The 27,757-nt window shown below is 39.1% G+C and overlaps 1 protein-coding gene across 1 annotated transcript; it reads right to left on the bottom strand.

The window, feature by feature from the left end:
• Nucleotides 1-717: 717 nt before the first annotated feature.
• LOC133194538 (uncharacterized) lies at nt 718-27,396 on the bottom strand. Its single transcript, XM_061330486.1, has 3 exons — nt 27,369-27,396; nt 2,480-2,692; nt 718-2,219 (listed from the first exon to the last, which is right to left on the bottom strand). The coding sequence occupies exons 2-3, from the start codon at nt 2,690-2,692 to the stop codon at nt 741-743; spliced, it is 1,692 nt and encodes a 563-aa protein (XP_061186470.1). The 5' UTR covers nt 27,369-27,396; the 3' UTR covers nt 718-740.
• Between the last annotated feature and the right edge of the window lie 361 nt (nt 27,397-27,757).

Raw genomic sequence — 27,757 nt, 5'->3', positions numbered from 1 at the left:
CGACACTTTATTTTTGCAAAATAGTCATTTGGTATTAAAAAGTAAGAATTTTTTTTTCACTTTTGGATTTTGCTATAAATAATCCTTCATGCTACAAATATGCGAGAATTAATATTTTGTCTTGTGGTTATCATTTCCTTATTTTCAAAACACAATTACATCACAATGTGACGATAACATTCATTTTTGAGTATGTTATATTGCCGATTTAAAGTTTCTTTGAAATTAATTATTGGCAATTATGGATATCCTGTTAATTTTTTTTTATGTGGGTGATGATTTAAGGAATCACTGTCGAGTTAGTGGAGTATGCCAGGGCATCAACGATAGATGGACACGTGGGGTAATTTGCATAACGGGCGAATCCTTATATTTCCATTTCATTGTGAAATAAAATTGTAAATTTAGATTTTAAAAATGTAGACTAATAGATTTAAATTACACGAGGCCTCACATGTCAATTTCAATAGTCCCCGCTCACTGACGTCAAACACAAAGACAGCCGCACGAGAGTTACATGCATATTAGGCCTCCTTAGAGTCAGACACAAAACAGCCGCACGAGAATTACATGCATATTAGGCCTTCTTAGCTCCTGACCTTTCGCTTGGCGAAATTTGCATTCCGGTGGAATGATCAAGAAATCAACTCTCCTAACTTTCAAAGAGTTATCACAGAGAAAACAAATAGAAATGGAAATATTCTGTTATCTGTTTTAAAATATCTTAATGATCAAATTTGCTAATCCATTTCTTCTAACAGATTTCTGTTTACTTTTCCTTGCTCAATATATCGGTAAACGCAAATTGATTTGGACAGAGAGGAATGGCTGCCACAGTATATTTTCCCGTCCTCATCCACCCAAATGCCAGCAGGACATGTCAACTCGGGTGAGCAGACAAAGAAAAAAAGGAAGTGACCCTTTTGATCCAGAACGTGGATACTGCTGTTTCCAATGTCAAAAGAATCGCCATTTGTGACGAAGATACGCCCGGATGAATCAGTACAGACACCGTACGGTAGAAAGGTTGATTGATTCTTCTTTCCTTTGTAAACACAGCGTATGTTTCCTGTCATTTTTACGACTATGAGGGCTTCCCTTCCAAAGTCCGATACACAGATATCTCCATTTTTGTTTTCTGTTAGAAAATGAGGCCATTGAAACAGGTTTCCTTCTTTGTCTCTGTGAAAATCTTTCAGTCTCATTCCGAATTTTTCGTATTTCGTCACCTTTGCTTCTTTGTTTTTACGCAATCCAACAATGACGTCATCATTTATTTTTGAGCAATAGATACTAACTGGTTCCCAATCTTCAGTATTTATAAACGTCTCTACTGCCCTTCCTGGCGTTACTTTAACGATGGTACTTTTGTCCTTTTCAACGTAAAATAAATCCCCATCTCTGGATACGGTGTGGTAACCGTCTACAGAATTAGGTGTGGCCATTTTGAGAAGAGGGTTTCCATTCATGTCAGATTTGACAATGTTTCCCATATCATCGCTCAACCACAGATACCCCGAGATGTGGCCCGAGATGTGATAGCAGCAATTTAAGCCAAGTTTGGTCATTGGAATTTCCCTGACCATGATGAAAGTAGGCATCGTGTTTTCTTCCATGTACATATCTTCGTCCAAAATAGAGAGCTCGTCAGATTTCATATCCTCAGAGCCAATCTGTAGTTTTCCAAAAATGTTTTGGATTCCATTCAGTTTAATTTGACCTGGAATAAATTCACAGCTCTGAATGATTGGTAGTTTCGGCTCGATCTCTAACAGGGCCAATTTTCCTTGATTGTGATATGAAATCAGACTTCTTGGTTCGTTAGCCTCTATTTGATACTTATACTCATCGCGGGCTCTTTGGAGATCAGATAAATAAGTATTCATCATCTTCTTTTGTTCTTGAAATCCTTCTGTCATAGAAATCTTCAGAACATCAATTTTCTTTGATAGCTCGGTCTCTATATCGTCTACCATTTTCTTTATTGCTATCGCACATTCTTTCATAGAGGAACGAGTGTATTCAATTCTTCTATTCATGGTTTCTTCGTTATCTTTTATCTCTTCAATTTTTCTCTGTGATTTTGGAATACGGGTACTCTCAAGGATAAGCACAGCATAGTGGCATTTTTCTAAAGCCTCATGGAAAGTCAACTCCAAGTTCAAGAAGTGGTGATTTTGATGAAGGCCATGTGTGATACACTGTGAACACACAGGTGTCTGTAAAAAAAAAAAAAAAACATAAAGCCAGTGATTTTTAACACTTACTCTAAAAATACTTTTGCATTTTAGCTGGTTATTACTCTCAATTTATTTTTATAATACTTAGCTGTTCTATTACAAAATGAAAAAAAAATATTGAACCCGGATGTGAAGAATCTTATGTTTGTTCTAATGTTAGAATTTTCCAGACGAATGTAGAACACCACACAACTTTAGAATATAATGGAAAATATTTAATTGCAACGGCACAGACAAACCTGGCATTCTTTACAGAGTAAATCCTCTAGTTTGGAGGGATGTATTCTGCAATATCTTCTCGAAAACAGGTTGTGCTCTATCTCTTCACACTGCGTGGAAGCTTGATGTTGGTTTAAGTATTTATCAGGCTCAGGTTTTTCCTGTGGGGTTTCCGTTGGAACAGGTGTGTTGGTGTTACTTGGGTAAGGTTGCTTACATAATGGAACTCCCATCTAATACAGTAAAAAGTTTGAATTTACAGCTATGTATGTAATCACAACTTTTTTTCTATTACAAATTACTCAGTTCTAGTTGTCAGTTCATTCGTAAGCTTAAAGGTGCCTTTCTGCATGGATGTTTGTTACAGCAAGATATTTTGTAATAAACGTTTTTACTGTATTTAGCATAAAGGAAAGAGACAAAATTGATGAATCAGAACATCATTGTCATCTACATAAATGTCCAGATTCTAAATTTCAGAGTTTAAAATGATGATATATTAAATTTTATAATTTCCACTGGGGACTTCGAAGCTTGTTACCGGGCTTATTGGTAGGGCGCTCGCTTCGAGATCGGGAGTCCAAGGTTCGATTCTCGTTCCCGGCGCCTCATCAAACTTATGACGTAAACTTAAGTAGTGACTGTTCCTACGCCAAGCGCCCCGCACTAGAAGTGAAAGTCACGAGTCTTTTGGATGAGACGTTAAAAAACGAGGTTCCGTTTCACGGTAGGCGTTGGCAGGACCCTCTCTGCTCAATAGCCCTGAGTACCGAGTAAAGGTCTAAATCTGAAGCCCTTCTACGGTATATGGTGACGTCTCTATATGATTGAAAGATTTTCGAATAGAACTAAAACAATATACAATGAATCAATCAATCGAAGCTGGTGAATTTTTTAAAACCTAATTTTAAATGTCTAGAAAAAATAACGGTAAATTAATCTGTTTTTAAACGTTTTCAATGCTGATTTATCATGAAATTTTATTATTAGGTAGACAAACTTCCTGCCCATTTATAATGGAATATGATTTAATTTAATGCATTTCATTGACGTGCTTTCTATCCTAAGCCTAATACATTTATAATTGTAAAGTAGAAAGTGTTACAATACACGGTAAAACTCGGTTATAGCGAAGTCCTGGGGACATGTGAATTTACTTAGCTTTAACCAAAACTCGTTTTATCCGTATACTGAATTCGTTGGATATATTGCCGGGTCTAGCAGATGCTCTAGTTCTTTACGACTCGCAAAAATATTATCTGCTGTAAAGGAGAAAATTCAGACGTATTTTGCTACAGCATATTCTAGGAGTGGTGTAAATAAGATGTGGGTTCTCAGAAACTCCAAATTTAAAATCACCACATCTGTTTCATATTTGAATGTTTTACTGACTATAGACGATTATAACCAAGAAAAATTAAATTGTATGACATACGACATGACTTCAGCTTTTCCATCGTCAACTTTCCTTATTTTTATATGGTAATATTCCGCTATCACCTGCATATGGGGTTTATGTCTCCAAACTTATTCAAGAGCATTCTCTGAGTACGAACAATTTTTAAACCGAGACAGGCTACTGACAGTGAAGTTAACGTTCCAGAGATTTCAACAACCTCGTTTAAAGTCAGAATTTCGTAAATTCTATGGTTGTTATGATGACCTAATCAGCAAATATTACCTATCATTGGATCGTATTTTGGCTGACATTTTTCATTTCAAGCGTTAGGCCTGTGATTTGATACTGACTACGGAGTATATATTCTATCTACCTTATCAAAACTTGCGTCTCTCGGCGGGTGTAACCGATCGACAGGGGATGCTTCCTCCTCCTAGGCACCTGATCTTATCTCTGTAATTCCCGGGGGTCCGTGTTTATGCCCTGTTTACAAATTTGAATTTTTTTGGACTTTTTTGAAATTGATCACTGTTCGTTATCTTCACCTTTTCCATGAGAACATATATAGCGAATTCGCAATGTACGTTTTCTTTCAAGTGAGACTACCGAATATGTTCAGGAAGGTTTTAAATATAAAACTTACCTTCAGGTGGCCAAAGTCTTCAGATGAATTGAATTTCGGATATAAATGCTTACGAAAAATAATGTCAGTTCAATATTTTAAATTTTGAGATAAGAAAAGAATCGCTATAAAATATGTAAATGTCGTTATTTTTTAACTCTACGGGAAACAAAATCATGCAGTTCGCTATATCCGTAGATTCGATATATCATCGTTTGTACTAAACGAGTTTTACTGCATATAAGTATTTAAGATTATAGTTAATATATGTATTTCGCATTTCCGCTTATTTTCTTAATTGTTTCAATGCGCCACGCATTCACAAGGTATTTGAAAATCTGTGGATCTAATCTATATAAAGTGTCTACACTAAACTCATTATCATATATCATATTATTACACTTTATTGCTAAGAGTCAATGGGATGCAACCGTAATAACAAGATAACAGACCATCTTTATCTTTTTCTCAAAGAGGAATGTAAATCTTTTTTTTTTCTCAATTCAAAGTTTCCTTTTTTGTTATTTTTTGTTTGTTTGTTTGATCGAAAATGATGTAGGAATATACTTGTGTTCGGGTACGCCCCTGACTGCCTACATGACAAATTTTGTAACATTTTCCTTCTTTATAGTTGTATAATTGTTGGGGGTCTGTCTTTAATGAATAGTTATTATATTTTGCTTTATTAATTCATTTTCTTGTAAAATACAAAAAGGTAAAGACGAATACAAGTATTTAGAGTAAAATCAGGTCATAAAAATAGTTGTTATACACTTGAATAAAAAATGCATAAAAGCATTCGTTGCTATATTTTCTATGGGTTTTTTTTAATTTTTTTAAATTTCATTTTTTCCTTTTAATTAATATTATTTAATTGATCATTAATTTTTGGTTATACATGTACTCACATACAACGAATACGATTAATTTTTTTCCTGAAATATAATTGCCAAAAACTTTTTTTTTAACTTTAAAATGTTCGCATAAGTAGTATAAGCAGCCTAGCTAGGCGGGTCAACTGAGTGCACTTTTGGGCCCTGGGGGATGGGGGGGGTCAACTGAGTGCACTTTTGGGGCCTCTGGGGGGATGGGGGTCAACTAAGTGCACTTTTGGGGCTCCTGGGGGGGATGGCCGGATCAACGGAGTGCACTTTTGGGGCCCTTAAAGTGGCTGAAAAAAAAAAAATTCATGTGAGATCCTACCTAGCCCTAAACTTGGCAGTGATTCAAATCTTGATTATGACGTCATTCTAGTCCTTCATCGCCTCTCTGGCTGCTTTAATTTTGACACTTTAAAAACACAGCTGATCTCCAGCTGTTATTCTTAAAAAAAAGAAAAACAAGTCAATCTTAAAGTTTAAAAACTCTTTTTATTTAAGTATGATACAAAGTCAATTCTTCTTTTGAAGTTTCAGGGACTTCTTGACCTCTTCCTTGTGTTTTCTTTTCTTAGGCTGGTCCAGTGGTATCAGATTTTCTTTGTTCTCCTGATGTATAATAGCTTCTACTGGAATGTTTAATAAATCACCCTGTTTGTCCCCGAGACTCATGTTTTCCTGCGTCTTTTTTTTTTCCTTGGGCTTGGATGGTTTCTTCTTCTTCTCAGACAGTTTGTTTTGGTCACACTTATCGGCCCAATGTCCAAATTTTCCACATTTGTAGCATAGGTCTTTCTTGGGACATTCAGGGGCCCAGTGTCCTAACTCTTTACAGATGAAACAGGGGTTGGTCTCTCTGGTTTTCTTTGGAGCTTCTGTGTCTGTGTTGGGACATTCAGAGGCCCAGTGTCCTAACTCTTTGCAGATGAAACAGGGGTTGGTCTCTCTGGTTTTCTTTGGAGCTTCTGTGTCTGTGGGTTCTCTACCTTTTTCTTCTTCTATTTTCCACACTTTATCCTCCAGTTGAGCCATTATTTCTCTCAGGTCAACGAATTCACTCATGACTTTCTCTTCAAACTTATTTGCATTCACTTGCATCTGGTTTAGCATGTTGACGATCCCCTCTAACGTGGTGGTTAAAATACCAAAGTCCTCTTTGGTCATGGGCTCTGGGAAATTATACAATCCCAAGTCCAGTCCTACAGGATCCTGAGTCTCTGGCATGGGGGCTATGACATAGCCTTCAGGTGTCGCATAATTGGGGTTGTCTTTGGTATTCATCATTGCTTGTGCCATGGTATACACCTCTGACTTCTGACTGAAAATGATGACCCATACACTCTCTGCGCTGGTTTTTATACTTTTTTTAAAAAGGAAGGGGTCCTGGAAAAACCCACACGCGCTCAGCACGTTCTGAGATCTGGAAATTCCTGAGATGTGAGATGTGAGATTGGTTTTTCCAAAGTCTAAAAATAGATTTAAAAAAAAATTTAAGTCTATTGGTTTTTCCAAAGTCTAAAAATAGATTTAAAAAAAAAAAATTTAAAAAAATTAAGTCTATTGGTTTTTCCAAAGTCTAAAAATAAATTAAAATAACTGGGGTATAAATAAGACAAAATATCATGTCTTCTGTTCATAATCAATTGTCATGTCCAAGCAATACCACTCTTTGATTTTAGAAGGCTATGATTTGTTAATGCAATGGATAGAACAACACCAACAACCTCTTCCTCCCGAGGCAGAACAAGTGTTTCAGAGAGCCACTACCATCATAGAAACCATTCAAGACTTATGGTTACAATGCCTGGCCCTGTTACATCCTCCCAACCTGGGGAGACTAGCTACACTGCATTTTCTATGTCAACGCATGAAAGAAACTCTGCCCCAGAAATGGTATGGGTTAAGCCTGACCCACTATCTCGGAAAGCCTTACACTTTTTTATGCCATCCCCAAGCAAGGAAAGTGATTTTACTCTACCAGGAAATAGAATCGATGGAGAAAATATGCATTCAATACGGGATGAAATATCTGGAAATTTCAGAGAGACTAAGAAATGTGTGACTTTTAATACAGACTTGAATGAAATTCATTATTTACCACCCGAAGATCGGAAAAGTGAATGGATGGCTTTAGTAACCGATCGAATGAGATTTCAACGCAGAATTCAACATTTGGAACAATTGTTAAACCAAAAAGAAAAATAAAAGAATGAAAAAGACACTAAGTTTTTAGTTTGTTATTGTTGTTGTTTAGTAATGACGTCATCATGTATCCGTTAGACGCTGAGTCTATAAAATCCTGGTTTATTTAAAAATCTAAACTTTCCCACTGCAAATAAAGTGTATACAATTTGTTTTTAGACCAATCTGATTCTATTCATCTCAAAATTTTCATCTGAAAAGGTCTGGATCGAAAAGATTCTTATATTCCCTATACAAGTCTATACATTTAGACGCTGGGATGTTTTGTTCTTATTTATAAAAATCTAAACTTTCCCACTGCAAATAAAGTGTATACAATTTGTTTTTAGACCAATCTGATTCTATTCATCTCAAAATTTTCATCTGAAAAGGTCGGGATCGAAAAGATTCTTATATTCCCTATACAAAGTCTTATACATTGATTTTCTGAAAATGGCTGACCTTTGACCTCCCTTGTGTTTATCCCGAAACCGACGCTACCTTTATTTTTACACTCCTAACGATTCTTTTGATCTGAAAACTATATAGACACTCTTCCCTAAGTTCAATCTTATTGCCTGCCATAAGTTTTTTTTGTGTTACACTCTCAAAAGTCTAAAACGACTTATTTTATGTATTCAGGTCAGTCAAGGTTAGCCCTTCGCTTCGGCATGAATGAGCCTGTTCTAAACAAGGGAACAATGTCATGTATGAAAAATACTGTGAAATCATTCTCCAAACTTACCTTCATTCTTTTACTAGAAGGTTTGAATGTATATATGATCCCATAATATGTTATTTACTCCAATAGAGGTATTCACAAAACACAAATAACACAATTTTGATGTTTCCATGATTTTCTGAGCTCTTCTTCATCCGGGCTTTTTGGGTGCTCTCTTTTCGGCTCGCGCTGTGTGTATAAATACCGACGCTGTTCAGCTGTTAACTGTCATTCGTTAGCCAGCTGTTCAAGCTACAACTCGACATGTCTATATTTACAGAGAACGTGGCCATTCAGCCGGGAGTAGAGGTTATTCTTCAGATGGTGGTGCGCAACCAAGATACAGGGGAGGAGTATGCCATCTTCAACATGGGGAGGATCAGAGTCGGCGACCTCAGGACCTTCGTGGCCAGTAACATCGCCCGAAGAGACGCCAGAGCCACCCCCTATGACAGGCCTTCGTCAGCAAGGAGAAGAGAGGAGCCACCACGCCCCGTCTACCATCCGCGGCCGGAGGAGGAGGGCAGGAACTTCGGCCTGCCCGACAGTCCTGAGTCCCCCCCTTCGTCTCCGGCCGGAGCAGCAGCAGCAGTCGGACGCCTCCTCGACGGGACACAGCCAGCATCACCGCCCCAGGACAGAGCCGTTTTCCAGGGGTGCATTCCGCTGTGGGGAATCCAGGCCTCCGTGGCACAGGGTTACTGCTGTCTCTGCCTTTGCGAGGATGAGTTATCCAACTTCCTGTGTGGTCGGTGCCGCCAGAGGCCAGCTTGCTTTCTCTGTGCGGCCCGGCTGATCGACAGAGGAGAGGGCTGCCCCCTCTGCCGTTATGGGACCCCGGAGCCCCTTGTTGCCACCACCCCTCCTACCCGTCGTCCCTCGACACCCAGGGTGGGCCGAGGCCGTGGAGTGACGATCGAAAGAACAACACCAGACAACGGGATTGCCACAGGCCGTGGACGAGGGCGACGTCCCAGGGAGTAAACCCTGAACAGGAAAAAAAAACAACAACGGTCCTTTTAAGGACCAAGTCCCAGGGAGTAAACCCTGAAGAAAAAAAATCAACAACGGCCCTTTTAAGGGCCAACCCAAATTTTACGAAAAGATACCTTTTTTGATACACGGTTATAAAAGAAACGTATAATAAACACCAGAGGTCACTGTTTGTTTGTTTTTTTTTTTTTTTTTTTGTTTTGTTTTTTTTTTTTTTTTTTTTTTGGTTAAACTCATAATCACTTAAAATAATTTTTTTTTTTTTTGTCAACTCATATTATTTATTTATTATAACAACAACAAAAAAATTTATAGACTTTCTCTCTCCCCCCATGTCCAATTAAAAAAAAAATACACACATGAAAGACAGTGATTTTTCTCAAATCATTAGGGAATGTGTTTAAGTACGACTTAATTTTCTGTGTTTATGCCGCCATGATACTCTCGAGGCAAGGTTTTTTTAATTCCTCCTGTTCAAGGCTTGTAATCCACGCTGTAAGTCGTTTTTAAAGTTTTTTTAACACATTGTTTATGGTTGTGATTATGTTATCCCTCACCTATATGTTTTTAATGTCAGCTAATGAACCCAGTTCTGCATGATTTTTGAGATAATGGTTTGTCATGTGCTTTAAAGTATGGCCTGCTATTCATGTCATCATTTATGGTCCATAGTAAATAAAAGTCTGTATCTTTTTAAATATATATATTTTTATGAATGAAATTTCATTGATTCCAGTATAAGTTAAGTCTTGATATATATATATATATTACTCTTTTTTTTATTGCATTATACATTTTAAAAACATACATTGTTTCATGTAGTATTTTTTGTCATCATAACAACATGGATTTTATTTCTACAGTCCTCAACATTGGAAGATATGTTTTTTTTAGGGTTCCTAACCATCTATATAATCCAGTCTCTATGAAGTGAAGCCTGGGCTGTACTCTTCCTTTTTGGAAACACACACACAGTTAATCATCCAACATATAGAAAACAAACAAAACTTATATATATATATATATATATATATATATATATTTTATATAAAAAAAATGGATAAAGAAAAATGGATAAGTCAAAGATAATTGATAATGTAAATTATAATACCATAGTTGGGTAAAAGATAACAAGGTTTTTTATATCTCCAAGTGCTGATGATTTTTTCTGAATTTTTTTTTAAATATTGACAATATATTACAGGGGGAAAAAAGAAAAAACTGTACTGTGAGCCAAAACTGGATGATCTCATGGAATTATAACAAATTCCCTAGTGTTTTCTACTGGGCACCACCCACCCACCCAACCCACACAAGGATCTGCTTATGAGTGCATCAGACTGCTGTGGAGGCTGTAAGCATGGCACTTCATATTCCTATAAAAAAAGGTACTTTTTTAAAAAAAGATTTATTTTATATCACATAAAAAACATACACACAGTTAATCTTTATGAAGAATGTACACATGTTTGTCATAAGTGTGTACAAATTGTTTAATATAATGTCTATAATGAGTCCAATTTCCTCCAGCTAAGCCACATCCAATCTTGTAAGGAAAAGCAAGAGTTTTATAAGGTAAACTTCCCAATTCTTGTAAACAGGCTTGAAACCATTGCTCTCTATTTTGTGGGGTGTCCTGATAAGTGGAGATTCTTTTGGGTCTGTGACTTGCTCTGCCATAATCCCATTGAGCTAATAAACAAATGACCACAGGTGTTTGTGAGGAAAACACCCTAATGGTTCCTGGCTTATCCCTGTCCTCTTCTAAGGCTAAATTTCTAGACCCTAAAGGTCTGCGGGTGGCATACAAATTCGCTTGAGGATATTTATCTGCTATACTTTGACTCAATCCATGAGCTCTGACTGTTAAACAGTTACATTGATGTACGATAGCTTCTACAGGAATGTTTAATAAATCACCATGTATCTCCTGGAGACTCATGATCAAATGAGGCTATTTTTTTTTTCTTTTTTTTTTTATATATACCTTTTTTTTTTCTATATTTAGTATCATGGGGAAAACCCCTTTTTTTTAAAAAAAAACCAACAACACAGATTTTTTTTTTTTCCAAATTCTTTTTTATTGATAACAACAACAATTAATTACATGACATTTTGATAGAAACATTGACAAGTTTGTCCATGACCCGTAGGTCTTTTATGATAAGTGTCTTTAAACCATTGAGCTACATAATGATCTCTTTGTAAAGCTGTACTATGGTCAAAGGGGAATAACCACTCGTCTGCTTTCTTTCTCAACTTGTGTCTTTGATGTAAATAATACACACAATATTGTCCACACACATCGGTCTTCCAATCTTGATATCGATACGGATTATAAATCCATTGGTGAGCATGACGCTGGATAAAGTCTTGAATTTCTTTCTGTAAGGGAGGAAATCCATAAGAGTCAAAATATTCCACCACTGGACTGCTCACGTACAGACACACCCAGTGTTCTCCAGGTTGATCTTGAGGATCCGTATTCACCACGATGGCTTTTTCTCCAAGTCTTAATTGATCCGGTAATATATCCAAGGGGTACACTCCACCAAAAGAACTCTTTAATTCTCTGGATAAGACTTCTCTCAACTGTCCCGTATCCATTAGTAATCAATACTGACTTCTCTCTGTTTGTTTATTTCTAACAGGTTATCGAATTCTGCATACACCACACAATTTAAGGTGTTCACCGTATTGTTCGTAAATTGGACTTCTATTCTCAGATTTCCGGTTTCTATGATGTGGAATTTGTCCGATTGCGCTTCTTGATCTTTGGTGAAATCCCAGCCCCACAGAGTGTATCCGTTTTTATACTCTTCTAGGGTGATATCCGGAGCCCAATCTTCTCCTAATTTTCCCAAAGCTTGATATAGACTCAGATAAGATCTCAGATATAAATCTTCATTGAAATTGGGCTCAAAACAACGAGTACTCATGGTCTCTCCGTTGATACTGACATCTAATTTCTTAATTCCAAAGTTTTGAAAATGAAACGGATTTTTAGTTTTATCTCCGTTAAAAGCCGCATTTTCCACAAAGCCTAAAATGAGACGTTTAGGCATCTGGCCTTGAAACAGATGATCCGTAATCTTAGACTGAGTTCCTGTCAGTATGGTAAAGGTTTTCACTTCCACTCTTCTCAAAGGATATTTGGCTCTATGAGTGTTCAAACTTTGATTAATGCCATTCATCATGACGGCCGTGGGTTTGACTTTTCTCACCCACAAGACCATGTTCAATATTTTCACTTTTCCCGTACTTAGTGCTTTGATCATCATATAGAACTGAGGTCTAGCTCGATTAAATCTCAAACGGACGTCTACTCCATTGGGTAGAAATCGGTCTTGTTGAAATAGATCCAGATGTAAACGATCAAACAAGGCTATTTTCTTACTATCTTTGATGGCCTGGTGACGTTTTCTAAATCCTTCGTTTCTAGAATTGGCCGGTAACTCTGGGACGATGGGTTCGTCAATGACCACAGTATCGGCAGCACCACTTCCACCTTTGGTTACATCAAATGTCTTATTTTGAGCCACTCCAAGGTCTGCTACCCCCACTTCGTCCATGTGTCCTGCCGTATCTTTTTCCCACAGACTACAGGCTCTCATCTGGGTCATTAAAGTTCTGGGTTTGTAAGAAAGTAATTTCTCCAGATAAGCTTTGTAAGGATAAGTATCGGTTCCCGGAGACACTATTTTTCCATTGACACTGAGATCGATTTCCGTAAACAAGGAATGAAAGATATTATTCACCGGGGCGCAAGTGGTGTTAGCTCCAGTCAGATCAGTACCATCGTCTTTGGTAAATTTACACACCATTTGAACATACGTTTGAGATAAATCCAGATATTGATCTCCTTGTCCTTTAATTTCAAATTCAATGGGAGCCGTATCCGAATCTAAAGTACTAGAAATGGGGTAATATTCTTCCCATTTGGAGTCTTCTAAAGCAATATTAGTCGGGGGGACTTGGAACAATTGTAAATTGTTCATCCCACACGCACAGGAATCTGGTTGCAACATAATGTCTGTCTACTAGGATGGATTTTTCACAAATGAAGGTCAATCTCACTCGACTTCCCTATTTATAGTGTCTATCAATCAAAGATATCTAAAGGACGTGTTTTCTTAGTCTGAATTCCTCCTTGTTTTTTTTTTCTTTTTCTCTTAGGACCTCCTCGGGCTAACACAGGTGTCTTTCTTCTTCTTTTCTTAGTACCTCCTAGATTCATTCTTTGTTTCACCATTCCCGAAGTGTTTTTCAGGGCTTGTACTCCGTGAGTTTTGACAGCGTCTTTTAAAGATCTCTTATTTTCTAACACGTCTAACCCCGTTCTAGCAGCAGCGGTCAAGGCGTGTTTAGCTCCCGTTTTCAGTAAATCCGTAAAAAATCCTCTGCCTCTCTGTCGTCTTTTTCTTCTTATTATTTTAATCACCATTCCCGATCCCCTCTGTTTTTTCATTCTCTTTCTTCTTCTTTTCTTAGTACCTCCTAGATTCATTCTTTGTTTCACCATTCCCGAAGTGTTTTTCAGGGCTTGTACTCCGTGAGTTTTGACAGCGTCTTTTAAAGATCTCCTATTTTCTAACACGTCTAACCCCGTTCTAGCAGCAGCGGTCAAGGCGTGTTTAGCCCCCGATTTCAGTAAATCCGTAAAAAATCCTTCCCCTCTTTGATGGTTTTGGGGTGGATAATAATAGGGTGGGGGTGGTTGCTGTTGGCCTCCTCCAAATAATCCTCCTATTAAGGGAGCTGCTACTTTAAACAAGGATCCTAAAATACCGTGTCCTTTTTGACGTAATAGACCTCTATGATAGACAAACTGTCCGTGTCCTCTTTGTCTCAATAATCCGGGATGATACTGCATGTTTTCATGACTCGTGTCAGACTGACCTAAATGCACTCCGGGGACTCCTTTTTATACCCCTTCCTGTCTTAGGGTTGAATACAATACAGACAGCATATCAGACAAGTCATCACCCCCAATAGGATGTAACAAAAAAAAAGATGTACACTCATCTCAGTACACTTTTCTGAAATGAAGTTTCACGACCGATTTTCCACTTAAAAAAGGCATGGGAGTCCCTAAAGGAGTCATGATATGAATCTCAATGCTATCGAAATGTTTTTTACTCAGTTTCAAATATTCCGCTCTAACGGGTTCCCATTTAGCTTGTTTTTTATCTTCCAGATTGAGTGTACAAGGAACCACTCTTAATAATTTCAAGGCATTGGATCCTACGGTCTGGGGTTCAATCAAGTCACAATACACGTACATGGATTTCAGATTTTCATATAAATCTACGGTATTGTTACCCATGTAACTCACGTTGATCCATTTCGTTTCTGTATCGTTCTGAAGCATCACCTTCTTACTTTCTATTCCTAACTTATAAGCTAAGGCTGTGGGAAAACGAATGCAAAAGGGATATTTTTTAAGTTCTCTCCCGTTAAAGTGATACATCACTTTATCATATTTGTCATGATAGGTTAATTTCATCTCACTCTTTTTTTTAGAATCAACAGAATCACCCAAAAACTTCCATAATTTTTTCAAAGTTCTTTCCAGTCCAAGACTGATTTCACTTGTTAAAGCCATGGGATGAATGTAAGGCCCCGGTCTAAAGTGAATTCGCTTAATTTCCATCTTCTGGTCTTTCGTTATTTGATCACCAAATTCAGTATGGGCCCAATCTAACAGTACAGGACATTGGCTTAATGGCATCGCCTCTATGGTTTTCATTTTAAATCTGTCCCATCTAAACGCATTAGGTTCTTCGACTTTTCTAGCATAAAACTGAGGAAGCAGGATGTCAAAATAAGCTTCCTCTTCTGTGATGTTTTTCAATGAAATGGGATACATCAATTCTGTTAAAGCCACTTCCCATTGTCCATCTGTTAAATCTACTGTTTGTGGTAATAAGGTTTTAAATTGAGCCGTCGTATTACTCGGAAAAGATTGCATGGACCCATCACTGGGTAAAGTCATGTAAAAACCACTGCTCTCGGCCATGTTCGGTGAGATACTGAGACAAAATAACTTAGGACCCTTCTATTTATAACAACACTTTTTTTTTTGTTTTTTAAATTTTATTGAGTTTTTTTTTTTTTTTTTTTTACACTTCTTCTTCTTCTTCTTCTTCTGATCTGTAATCAATCACTCTGTCCAAAACACCAGGTCCTTCCTTCTCCATATTGTCTTTGATCTGGGAAAGGGGGATGCGACAATACAGATACTGTTTAACGTCGTGATAATCTGAAAAGGTCAGTTCTTTTTTCTTCATCTTGAAAAAATGTCTCACACACTCTGCTATGTCGGAGTACCAGAGACTTTCGTTCAGAACCAGGGTCATCGGTGTCGAACGATTCATAGGATGAGTACAGCTGACCCATTTATATTGCTCGTAATGCTGGTTGAATTTCACCCTCACTCTAGTTCCTTTAGGATGCGGAATTTTGACTCTTTTTTCCAGCCACACGTCTTCCAGAGAATGTCCTGGATGATTTTCAAAGAAATCCAGGATCGCTCCTAGTTTAGTTTTCATCCACCCTCCTTCCATGTAAATAAACCGAGTGATGGGGCTCTCACAATACCAACGATACTGCATCTTTTTTTAAAACACGTCTGACTTGGACAATGAACTTTTTCAGAATGAATGATTTTTTTGGGGGTCATACCTCTTTATATAACCTTATCCAATCTATTTTTAGCATCTCAGGAAAAACCCAACAACAGTTTTTTTTTTTTTTGATTTTATGATTTATTTCCTTCATATCTACATAATGGACAAAGTCTGTAGCAAATCTTGACGAAGTTCTCGACACATTCCACACAGCAAGGATACTGTCGGCATTGTTGGCACTTCCATCTCCCCTCCGTATTTTCCTCCCAGCAGGTCAGGCATTTCTTTAAGGCTCTCGTCCTGGTCACTTTGACCCATAGGGGGACCATATTCTCTGCCCCGTGCTTCCATGTGAAATATTTCACGCACCATCTACATCCACAGGTCTCCATGGAGGGGGGATCATCCACAAACCAGTGAGGAAAAGCCATTTCACAATGCTCGCAAAGTTGATAAGTTCTGTGATGCCATCCGGGATGATCATACACAGTAAATGTACGCTCATGGATCATCTCCCTATCACAGTAATGACAGTAATACTTTTCTACCTCAAGGAAATACTTCAGTCTCCACATAAAAATCATGATGAAATGTGGTGGTGGTGGTGAAATTTTTTTTTTTTTTCACAAAAAAGCTCAGCTTTAAAAAATAGTCCTTTGGATCTGACTATTTACAGTCGCTTTGTGAATTTTTTTTAAAAAAAGCTCAGCTTTAAATACCTTTTGGATCTGACTATTTATAGTCGCTTTGAAAAAACCCACACGTGCTTCACACGTTCTTACTCTATTTAAGTCTATTGGTTTTTCCAAAGTCAAAAAATAAATTTTTTTAAGTCTATTGGTTTTTCCAAAGTCAAAAAATAATTTTTTTAAGTCTATTGGTTTTTCCAAAGTCAAAAAATAAATTTTTTTGAAGTCTATTGGTTTTTCCAAAGTCTAAAAATAGATTTTTTTTAAAAAAAAAAAAACTCAGGTTTTTTTACCTAGGGCATAAACTTGGCACCGATTCAAGTCATCAAGCTGCCTATTGTGACGTCATCACATGTATTCAGCTGAGAAAAATAAGACCTGGTTTGGTTTTATAGTTTTTTTTATTATTATTATTGTTCAAATCGACACAAGGGACAACTTCTGTAAGAAAGCCGTATAATGGACTTGTAACACTTTTCACAGCAGGGATATTTCATACACTGTTGACATTTCCATTTTCCTTGGGTGTTTTCTTCCCAGCAGGAGGGGCATCTCTCGATCTTGGTATTTCTTCTCATGCGCTTAGCCCAACGTGGCATCATAAAATCAACTCCATATTTCCACAGGTAATATTTCAGGCACCAATCACAGCGACAATACCACAAACTAGGGGGATCGTCTACTTCCCAGTGAGGTATACGTTCTCCACATTCATTACATCCCCAATACCAACCAATAACGTCGTCGTCTTCACTGTCATACTCAGGTAATCTGCTGATCTCTCTCAACTGCCTATGGCAATGAGGACAGGCACTATTTTCTTGGTGAAGAAAATACGACATTCTCCACACAGAAGGCATGATTGAAAAAAAAAAATGAGCACAGTGAACTCAAAGCTAAGATTTATATATATATATACCTTGGGATATCTATTTTTAGTCGATGCGGAAAAACCAACAACACCAGAATTTTTTTTTTTTTTTTTCTTAGGTTTTTAATTCACAACAACAACATTAAATTAACAAACATGGAATACTTTTGCATAGTTCTTTTTGAATAGGAAAAGTTCTCCTCATGTACAAATATTCTGTTTCACAAGCACAGTCCATGATGTCGTATCCTTCTCTGAGCACTTTGTTTACATAATCTTTGATACAATCTCGGACTTCTTCCATCCATTTTCCTTGAATCCAGGTCCTTGCTGGTGCCTCTGTTTTGTGAGCCAAGACGTATTTGACTTTCCATTTGAATTCCTGATACTGGGGTCGCCATGACCCTAATAATAATACTATGAGTGGTGCACATTCATGGTCCGGTAATTTGAATCTCTTATACAGGTACACATCATTGAGTCCTGTTTCTCCCGGATTCTTATCCATGAAATCTTGGATGCATTCCTCTTTGTTTTTCATCCATTCTCCTTTTTTAGTGGAACCTGTATGCTCTTGCATTTTCCAACGATACTCGGAGCTTAAAAATTCCATGTTGTGCTCTGTCCTCAGTCAGATCAGAAATGAAAAAAAATCTTTGTTGTTTCCCCATTTTATATACACTCTGTGGTGTATCTATTTTTTTTTTTTTTTAAAAAAGACATTAACTCTGTGCATTCGTGGTCTTCTTAGGGGTAGGTGTATGATGCATCATCGTAGGACTAGGCATGATATAACCCACTGAGGAACTGACACATACCATCCAATATTCTCGATTAGGATCGTGTAAAGCTAACATGACCACACTGGTGACGATGAGAGATACACAGATCAATAATTGTGCGAAATAAACGATTTCTTCTCGAGGAACATTCTCTCCACAAAATTTCCAATGAGGAGTTATTGGATGAGATCCGTTTGGGGAATCCATGAATCGAAACTAGGGGGATATCCTTTCCACCGAACTTTGACTTCTTGAATGATTTTTTTCCCTACGCGTCGCTTTTTATACCCCAAGATTTCCTCCACTTCGTACACGTCGTCTTTTTTAATGATCTTTTGTAATTCTTTCTCGTAAAAAGTCCCTTCTAATTCCTCTCCGTTATAATCTTGCACTCTATACACGTAAGGATACCTTCCAGGAACTCTTTTAGAAATGGTAAACAGTTCTGTGGTCCAGTTAGGTAAATATCCTTTTTCAAATGTGCGTTTGGCTTTACTGATGCGTACCCGATCTCCTTCCTTAAACTGAGGTTTAGGAAACTGTTTCCGATTGGATTTCCCATATAAAGTTTTCCAGACTTTTAACACATTAGAAGCATTCACTTGAGCTGGTGCTCTTTGGATACTGCGATGATAAGTGTGATTGTAAGCATACACTAAATCCGGTAAGATCTCTAAATACCGTCTGGTTTTATGACGGGTGAAATAGCGCCACATGCGTGCTTTGAGAGTTCTCTGAAATCGTTCCACGATACTGGCTTTGGTGTCCGTATTACGAGTGGTAAAAAAATGAATGGATTTAAAAGCCTGTAAGAATTCTCGATTGGTAAATTCTTTTCCTTGATCGGATTGAATGCGGACGGGACGTCGACCGTCTTGTTGAAAAATCTCTCGTAATCCTCGAATCATTTCTTTTCCCGTTTTCTGTTTTAAAGGCACCACCCAGGCATATTTAGATAAGACGTCAATGGCACACAATAAAAAAGTATAACCGTCATTGTGTTTCTTTAAACTGGACACATCTGCTAAATCTAATTGCCATTGTTCGTCTATATCCGTCACTCTAGTCTGTTGTCTCCGGAATTTTCTGTGAATGGGTTTATGTAAGGTATACGCATCTTGCTCTTTTAACCATTCTCGTATCTTTTTCAAGGAAATCTTATGTCCCAGACTTCTGACCTGACGATACAAAGCTTGTATTCCTCCGTACCCTCTTTTAGGATCATAATAAATCTCTTTTAAAATGTCTTCCACTGGTTTCTTTTTCATATCTTAGGTAATGAAAGCCAATTTTCGTCGATCTGTTCTAATCTCTTTTTAGGTAAACTTGGACTGAATTTAGATTTTTTGATGGCCTTCGCTAAATTTAACAGAGGTCTAGGAGTGGATTTTTTTATTCCTCTATCTCCTACAGGTCTACTAACAGGGGTCAAAAATGAAGAAGCATCTTTAAATCCACTATCGCCCTCGTCCTCACTATCACTGAGGATACTTTTAGGAGTACTGATTTTTCCAGGTCTCTGCATGGCTTTTATAAGGTTTCCATTGCTCAGGTATTCCAGAGGAGTACGCGTCTCTTTTAAAGCTTGAGCAAATTCATCTAATCCTTTAGGAAGGGGATGGTTTTTACGAGAACGAGATCTCATACTATCAGCCATTAAATCCACAATGTTAGAATCGGGAACTTTTTGACCTCGATAACTAATTTCACCTTCCTTATTCCAACTCAACACCTTGGTTTTCTTTAAATGATTTAATAATAATCCAGCTTTTCTTTTCATGTTTTTATTCACTGTTTCAAGGATTTCATCTTCAATCTCAGCTGGGGCTGCTGGTGCTGCTGCTGCTGCTGCTGCTGCTGCTGGGGCTGGAGCTGCTCCTGCTGCTGGAGCTGCTGCTGCTGGGGGTTTAGAAATAGGTTCCTGTCTAGCTTGTTGTAAATAATTTCTATATCGATGAAGTTCCTGGCCATATAAAGCGACTTTTTCTTCTGGGGTTAAATCTTCACGTCTTGTAATCTCGTCCAATTCCTGACCTAAACTGATGGTAGATTGAAATTCCGGAGGTTTGGGTAATTTTGCCTTGAGATCGTTCAATAAGACTTCGGGAACTAACACCATTTTACGACTCATTTTCCTAGGAGGGAAGAAGCTGCTCCCAAAAGTAAAGGAGCGGCTGCTGCTAAGAGAGGGAAGAAGCCTCCTTTTTGCTGGATTAACAAAGCTCGTCGTCTACGGATAGATTGAGGTTTGACCAGTCTCCTGAAGATGTGTTTCTTAGGAGCTAGTTTTCGTTTATGAGCCGAACTGAGAGGTAACACTCCTTTTAATAGGTTATACACGATCTCGCAGATTTTGAGAATACAATCTCCAGAACAATGTTTTAAAATACCCGTCTTTAATGGAGAGGAATAGTGAGGGTCAGATAACACTCTTAAAAGAGGCCAATGAGGTTTTAATCGTGTAGAACAGCAAGTCCTTCTTTTCTTCTTCTTCTTAGCCATCCTGGGGTTAAAATGAGGACATGTCCCAGGTTTCTCTCCTTTTTATACTCTCAAGGAGGAGGAGCATACATGTCGTGTTTGTCCTTCTCGTGTTTGTCTCTATTTTTCTGGGTGACGTAGATTTTGGAACAATATCGACATTTATATCTCATTCCTTTAGGAAGTGTAGGTGTAGAAGCGGTCAGAGGTTGAAAGCGTGCTATTTTAGGAGTGTGAATGGGGACTTTAATTCTAGGAGAGGGAATTCCCACATTGACTCGAGGAAACACTTCTAAATCGGTAGCTCTTTGACTGCCTATGGGCCCCATAGGACGATCCATTCTCATTTCAGCTTGTTTCTTTAATAACTCCCCAATAGTTTTTTGTCTTTGTTCCTTATAATACTGATTGATTTCGTTTTTCAGACTTTCGGGCATGGCTTTTCGTTGAGCTGGAGTTTTGGGAGTGGTTTTTTTTCTTTTCTTTCTACCACCAGGGGCTTTTCTTTGAGTAGGTTTTCTCTTAGGAGGTTTTCTCTTCTTTCTGGTCTTTTGAGCTGCTCCTCCTACTCGGACCATCCAGTCGGGAAACACTCTTTGTTTCTTATTATCGACTCGCACTACCACACTTTTCAAACGACGGACACGTCGTTTCTTAGGTGCATTCCATTTAAATAAATGACGAATGATGACTCCGCCTAGAAATCCGGCTCCTCCGCGTTTTAAAATGGCATTTTTTCTGTCTTGATCACTCGCCGACTTATCGGCTATGATGCTTAAATCTTGACGATGATTATTAATAAACTTTTGAGTCTGTTTATTGATGGGTAAGACCCCACGTATCAAATTTCGAGCTCCCATAGCAAACCAATTCAATAAGGCTTTACGCCCTAATTCGATTAAATGGGCTCGCTTGGCAGGATCTCGTTCCCGCTGTAAAAGTCGTAAGGTTTTCACTAATTTACTCTTGGCCGAGAGAGGTCGACCCATGACGACTGTATAATGATGAATGACAAGTGTAATGTTGGTACATTTTTATTTATACTCTTGTGGCATGTGTATAGTTAACCATTCAAACAATCGACTTCTCAATCTGTATTCGTCTGGGGTCTGTGGATTCAAGTCCACCAGGAGATACCCGTGAGGAACACTGGTGGCTTCTTGATAGGCCGACATCAAATGAGGTAAGGCTAACTGTCGACTCAAGACACTGATTTGAGATTTGTCTCTGGGATTTTTAAACAACACTAAATAATGAGCATTCAAACTAATGGTGCGATGCTGTGGTGCCCGATCAAATAAGTTCTGAGTGATGTAAATCACACTGGTATTCCGATGATGCGCTTTACGGGTAAACCAATCCACGATCGATTCGATGGCTTTTCCTCCCATCATGTCGTCAAAAATGAGTAAGTGAGGAATAGTTAAATTGGCCACTAATTTCTCATCGTCTTCTGGAATATTTCGAATGAAGGAGACCCGATCTGTTAAAGAAGTGTAAGCAGGTTGCCATTCCCGATAACACCAGACAATTTTTTGTGGCATGGGGGTAATCCAATGTAAATTTTCCACCAATTTCTTGACAAATTCCGTTTTCCCCGATTTAGAAGGTCCTGCTACCACCATGGTAAATTCGTGTTTCAATTGAAAAGAAGGGAGTGTCTCCTCAGGTTGCATGATGACAAATGAAGAGAAAAATAGGGTTTCAATCCTTTTTATTCAACACAGAAATATACGCTGGGTTCTCTTCACATCGGCTCGACAGATGGGGCAATACCGGAAGGTGGGAGCACATAAATAACAGCAACATACGTGTCCGCAAGGGAGTAAAGCCATTTGTAATTCTCTCTCTAAACAAATGTGACATTTTCCTGTGGCCTGGATCTCTGTAGAGGTTTGGTCTAGTAGAGGTTTGATTTCAGGTGAAGGTTTGTATCCCGCCCGGAGTAAATGGTTAATGAATACATTCATCACCCACTCACGTCCTTCATAGGTATTGATGTAGGGACAATTAGGGTTCCAATAAGCATGTTCTGCATAAGGATCGTCTGTAGGTTCCCAGAGGTTTAAAGTCATACCACAATGAAAACAGATGGTCTTATCACTCACTCCTCTGTAATAAAATCCGGCTTTGGCTAGGTCGGGTATTAATCCTTTTAAAGAATCGGGCCATCGATCATCAAAGGTAGCTTCTCTCTTTAAGAGCAGAGCATATTTAGGGTAAACAGGAAGGTAGTCTGGCTCCTTATCAACACCAGCCATGACTGAAGTGTTATATTATTTCCCCCCCCCCTTTTTATAACCCCTCATTTTTGGGGGTTTTCCGCATAAAATAACAACAACATTTAAAATACAGTTTGTTTTTTTTTTTTAATAACCATAAGGTAAAGTGTTATAATCTTCCATCAATTGTCTCTTATCATAGACAATTCTATATTGTTTTTCTAAAGGTATTGTCTTGACTTCATGTTGACGAGTCCTCTGTATTTTGTAGGGATACGAGACTTGGATTTCGTCAATTTCTTTCTGGAGCATTTTTTCTAAAGTCTCTGGTGACACGATCTGAGAGGCCCGATAATTGAGAGTCAATCCTTTGACTTTACACATGGATTTTCCCTTGGCGGTGAGGTAAGCATAATTTTTGGGGCCTCCTGACATGAATTTGATAATGTGGTCCCCGTCTAATTCGTCTGTCCATTCTCCTAAACTGTTGCCAAGGGTAGGATTAAATTGTCCCTCCTCATGTTGGTATATGATACTGTCCGTGTCGAAATAAAGGACCCGATCTCCCAAAGGTTGTAAAGTCTCGTAGAGGTGTAATCGGGCATGGGCGGTAGTGAAACAGGCCAGTACCACGTTTCCGAAGGGACACTCTTCCACGAATTCCTGTTTCTCTTGATAATTGACCAGCATCATGTCCGATTCGGCCTGCTCTTTATTTTCTAAGAGTTCTATCCCTTTGATGTCAATGGTCGAATCTTGTAAGAGTTGTTGTAATTCCTCTTCTTCGGTCAAGTATCGAGTTTTAGGTAATAACAGGCGTTGAGCGAATTTTCCCCACAAGCAATTTAAAAAGAGTTTGGCTATCGTTCTTAGCACCGGATTTTTTTCTATACTTAACAGGTCCATCCTGATCCCTTCTCTGTCTAAGACTTTACGAATGTAATCTAGTTTCTGTTCCTCCGTCTGACAATCAGGTGGGAATCCAGAAGCTTCCTGTTTGATCTTTAAGAAGGTATCGATGTAAGATCTGAATAAATCTCGACTGCTTTCTGAAAAATGCCAAACTTCGTAAATCCGCTCTAGGGTATATCCCATGTCCAGGGCTTTATGTAATTCTGTAGTCACCCAGGTACCCGTAAGACTGCGTTCCTGGTCTGCGTGTTGACATCGATGTTTAGAGGTAGAGTCCTGTCGTTCCGCACACGTTCGACATAAGGGAAACAATAACTTGCCTCCAGTGCGATAAGGTAAAACGGGGTGATGGAGGCCTCGGGGTGGTAGGACCCGACAGTGAATGAGGCCGAAATAAGTTCTCACGTCCTGGAATTGGTCTGTTATGATCTGAGGATGGCCTAGGGGGAAAGGTCTGTGTTTTAATACGTAAGGGTATAAGGAACAGACGTCCACGTATCTCATGTCCCCCTCCTCACAATATAATTTAGTGGCATTGGTCCGACCTCCGTACAGGGCGTCTCGGGGGTTCAAAGGATCTGGAATGTCCAGGTCTCGTACATAATTCTGTAGAGTTACCTCTCTTTGTACCTGTTGATCGAATTCGTGCTCCCAGATGCTACGGAGGGAGTACCCCATTTCCTCTAAAACAGAACTCCGTCTTAAAGTTTCCTCGTGTAATTGTTCATAGGTAAATTGGGTCCGGTGAGGATGACTTTCGGTCTGTAAATTAGGATAGCAGGTGGGGCATCCGTGCCAATAGCATCCGTAAAATTCGTAGACGGTGCGAGTGGCTTCCTGGTATCCGTCGACGGTATAACTTCTGATCTTGACTTCTCCCCCGTTTCTAGCATGTTGGATGTGAGATCCGGTCTGGTGACTCATCCAGCTTAACCACCGACAGGCTTTGGCGGAATATCGACGCGCAGGCTGATACCCCAGGTTGGGAACGATGGCAATGGTCTCTTTGGGCATGAATCCTCGACGGTAGGCTAAATTGGCCGCACTGGCAAAAGTGATGGATTCCTGGAAGGGGTCTACATGGACCAAGCTCTTGAGGGTGGCTCTAAACTGAGCACAGCATCGTCGTAAAATATCGACGTCCGAGACACAGTACTCTAAAAATTCCTTCTGGAAGTCAAACACTTTTCCGGCTTGTTGTTCGTACCATCGGTAAAAAGCCTGTCGTCCACTTATAGACATGTCGTCGGGATTGTAGTAAGCTGCCGGTGGATAAGGCCCCACGTAATTCTGGTTGTGTTCCGTATTAAAAAAGTGTGGAAAATATCCTTTCTTCAGTTCGGTGAATCCGAAAGCAGAGGGCATCTTGGACAGGGCAAAAGGTAAAAAATTATAGGAATCGATGAATTTCAGTCCGCAGATTTGCATGGATAAGATTTTACTGCCGTTCATGATGACGGTAGGTTTCAGGCAGGCGGAATGAACCAGGTAATTTAAAATGAACTGTCCGTCGTATCCTTTGAAATTGTGGGCGATGATGATGGCCTCGTCGTGTAATAAGGCGGAATTCTTATTTCCTGTAGTGGGTTGTAATAACCAGTCCATGAACTGTCTTAAGGTCTCTGGCCCTCGGAACACGTGTTGACGGGGTCCCATGTGTCGACAGTGAGGACAGGGATCTTCTATGGGTAAGTGACCGCAATGTTGACATACGCGGTGTGCCACACACAGGTTAGGGACGTGGATGCCGGTTTCCTGCGTACATTCGAAATCGAAATAGATGTAGAACTGTAAGGTCTCTTTGCCCTTGTTTTTCTTTTTCTCGGGCTTGAGTTGAACGTAGCACTGATGATCCGTGTCTACGGTTTTCTTACAGATCTTACATTGTTTCTGTCCTCCGCAATGATGATGAGGGAGTAATTTTTTAGGCATCCATTTGTGACAGTGCTCACATCGTCCCATTAAACTGCATACGGTGGTGGCCGTATTCTTACTGTGAGGTTGTAAATGGTTTTCGTAGCAAGTTCTGCTCTGAAAAAATCCCTGGCACTGGCTACATTGAATGCGGCTCCCGTCTGGAGGGCAGGGCGAGTCGGTTAAACAAAAGGAACATCGGTGAGGACACTGGGTACGATGCTCTGTGATGTTCCTGTACCCCACGTCGCAATGATCACAATAGTATTGATTGCCCGTCACACCAGGCATAGATATGATGGCATCGTAATGATGGTCGTCTAACAGGACATTCAAACAAGTTCCCTCTCCGTAGCCTTTGTAAAGGGGCTCTAAACTGAGTTTAGAGGAGGTGGACTTGAAATGGAATATTTTCAGTCGATAGCATGGGGCTAACACTTGTTGTAATTTTCCCCATTCTTCGGGTCCACAAGGCTGATGGATATTACACCCGGCTTGTTCCATGAGAGCTATAGCTTCGTTTTTCTGGTCATTAGCTCTTACATCTCCTTTCCGCATACGTATCCATCTTTTTTCCCATTCAACTAAACTCTCTGGATGTTCCGGTTTTTGACTGTGTAACCGGGTGACTACGATGGCTCGAGCTAAACAAAATTGATCCCAAGGATTGTCGATCTGAACGACGGATTGTTTCCTCTTCTTAAAACTCTCCTTGTTCACCATCAGATGTTTGGTTTTGTCTCCACCACTCCCTTCCGGATATTTGACCCGAAACATGTCGAATTCCATGGCCCCGTCTCCCAGTTTAAAATCTTTCTTGGATTGTTGCACGGCTTCTATTTTGTCTAAAATGACGTCCTCGTTTAAATGTTTACATTGCGTAAACTCGTACCAAATGTCGGAATCCAGAGAAGGATGGCGTATGTTCAGGCGTACGTAATCGTTAGGATTACACTGCAGTTGATATTTGACATTTTGTAGCATGTCTCTAAATAATCGCCGAACAAAGCCTCTGTTTTCCTCCTCTGGAAATTCCTTAAAATTCACAGTGTAGACGTCTTCTTTAGCTTTAAATTTTCTGGAATGCTTGGCTTGATTCAGTCTCACTTGATAATATTGGGAAATGGCCTTTGGCTTCTGGGGTGGTGAATGGGCTGGTGAGTGTGGTTCTTCATCCGACAGAGTCCTTTGTTGTTGTTCTTGTTGGACTTGGGCTCTCTGCATTCTCTCTAATATTCTCGCATTTCTTTTTCTGAGCGCTAATTCTCTGTGTTTATTGTTGTAAATAATTCTTTCTAACTCTTTGGCCCGTCTTCTCCATCTCATCAGTTGCTGGGCATGTAACAGTTTTTTCATAGCAGAATCCATGTCGACAGCTGATGGAACTGACAACAGAATGAGCTTCAAGTCAGACACATGCAATACTTATACAGTGTATGACGTCATAATGGCTAGGTTTTTCCAGGTGAGTGCTGAGCACGTGCAGGTTTTTCCAGATCTCTGACCTTGACCCCGGGGGTGCACTGAGTTGACCCCCCCATCCCCCAGGGCCCAAAAGTGCACTCAGTTGACCCGCCTAGCTAGGCTGCTTATACTACTCGCATAACATCCTTACCTTAGCGACAAAGTGTCCACAGATCTGAGGTGTTCAAACGTAGAAGCAATAAAATTTAACCAGATCTCATCGAAATCCTCCAAATGTTATCAGCGAATCTCTATAGTTATCTAAGATAAACATTCGAATCAGTTGACATGCAGTGCTGCAGATTGTAGAAATCTTTTAAAATAATCAATATCTTGTTGTTTCTAATGTCCAGGTGCAGTCTCCTTATTTATGTAAACCAATGATTTTATATTAAAGTTAGCTTCAAGTTGTGTATATATTTGCTGAATCAGTGCCGTATAATCACAGTTAGACTTCTTCCAATTTTACTGGTTTTTCGTTTACTCCTTTTCATTATAAATATTGTCCAAAGGTTCAAATGTTGGATTGGTTCCTACTTT

Source organism: Saccostrea echinata, unplaced genomic scaffold (assembly GCF_033153115.1).
Source record: "Saccostrea echinata isolate AGI-Se365-2 ecotype Australia unplaced genomic scaffold, CSIRO_AGI_Sech_v1 ptg000029l, whole genome shotgun sequence".
Classification (NCBI taxonomy): domain Eukaryota; kingdom Metazoa; phylum Mollusca; class Bivalvia; order Ostreida; family Ostreidae; genus Saccostrea; species Saccostrea echinata.
The sequence above is the reverse complement of the archived record's forward strand: the minus strand, read 5'-3'. Positions and strand labels throughout refer to the sequence as shown.

Excerpts from the sequence above, each read along its gene's own strand:
- LOC133194538 (XM_061330486.1), bottom strand. The coding sequence starts at position 2,692 with ATGGGAGTTCCATTATGTAAGCAACCTTACCCAAGTAACACCAACACA. Across the intron at positions 2,220-2,479 it reads TACTCTGTAAAGAATGCCAG|ACACCTGTGTGTTCACAGTG; the intron begins GTTTGTCTGTGC and ends TTTTTTTTACAG.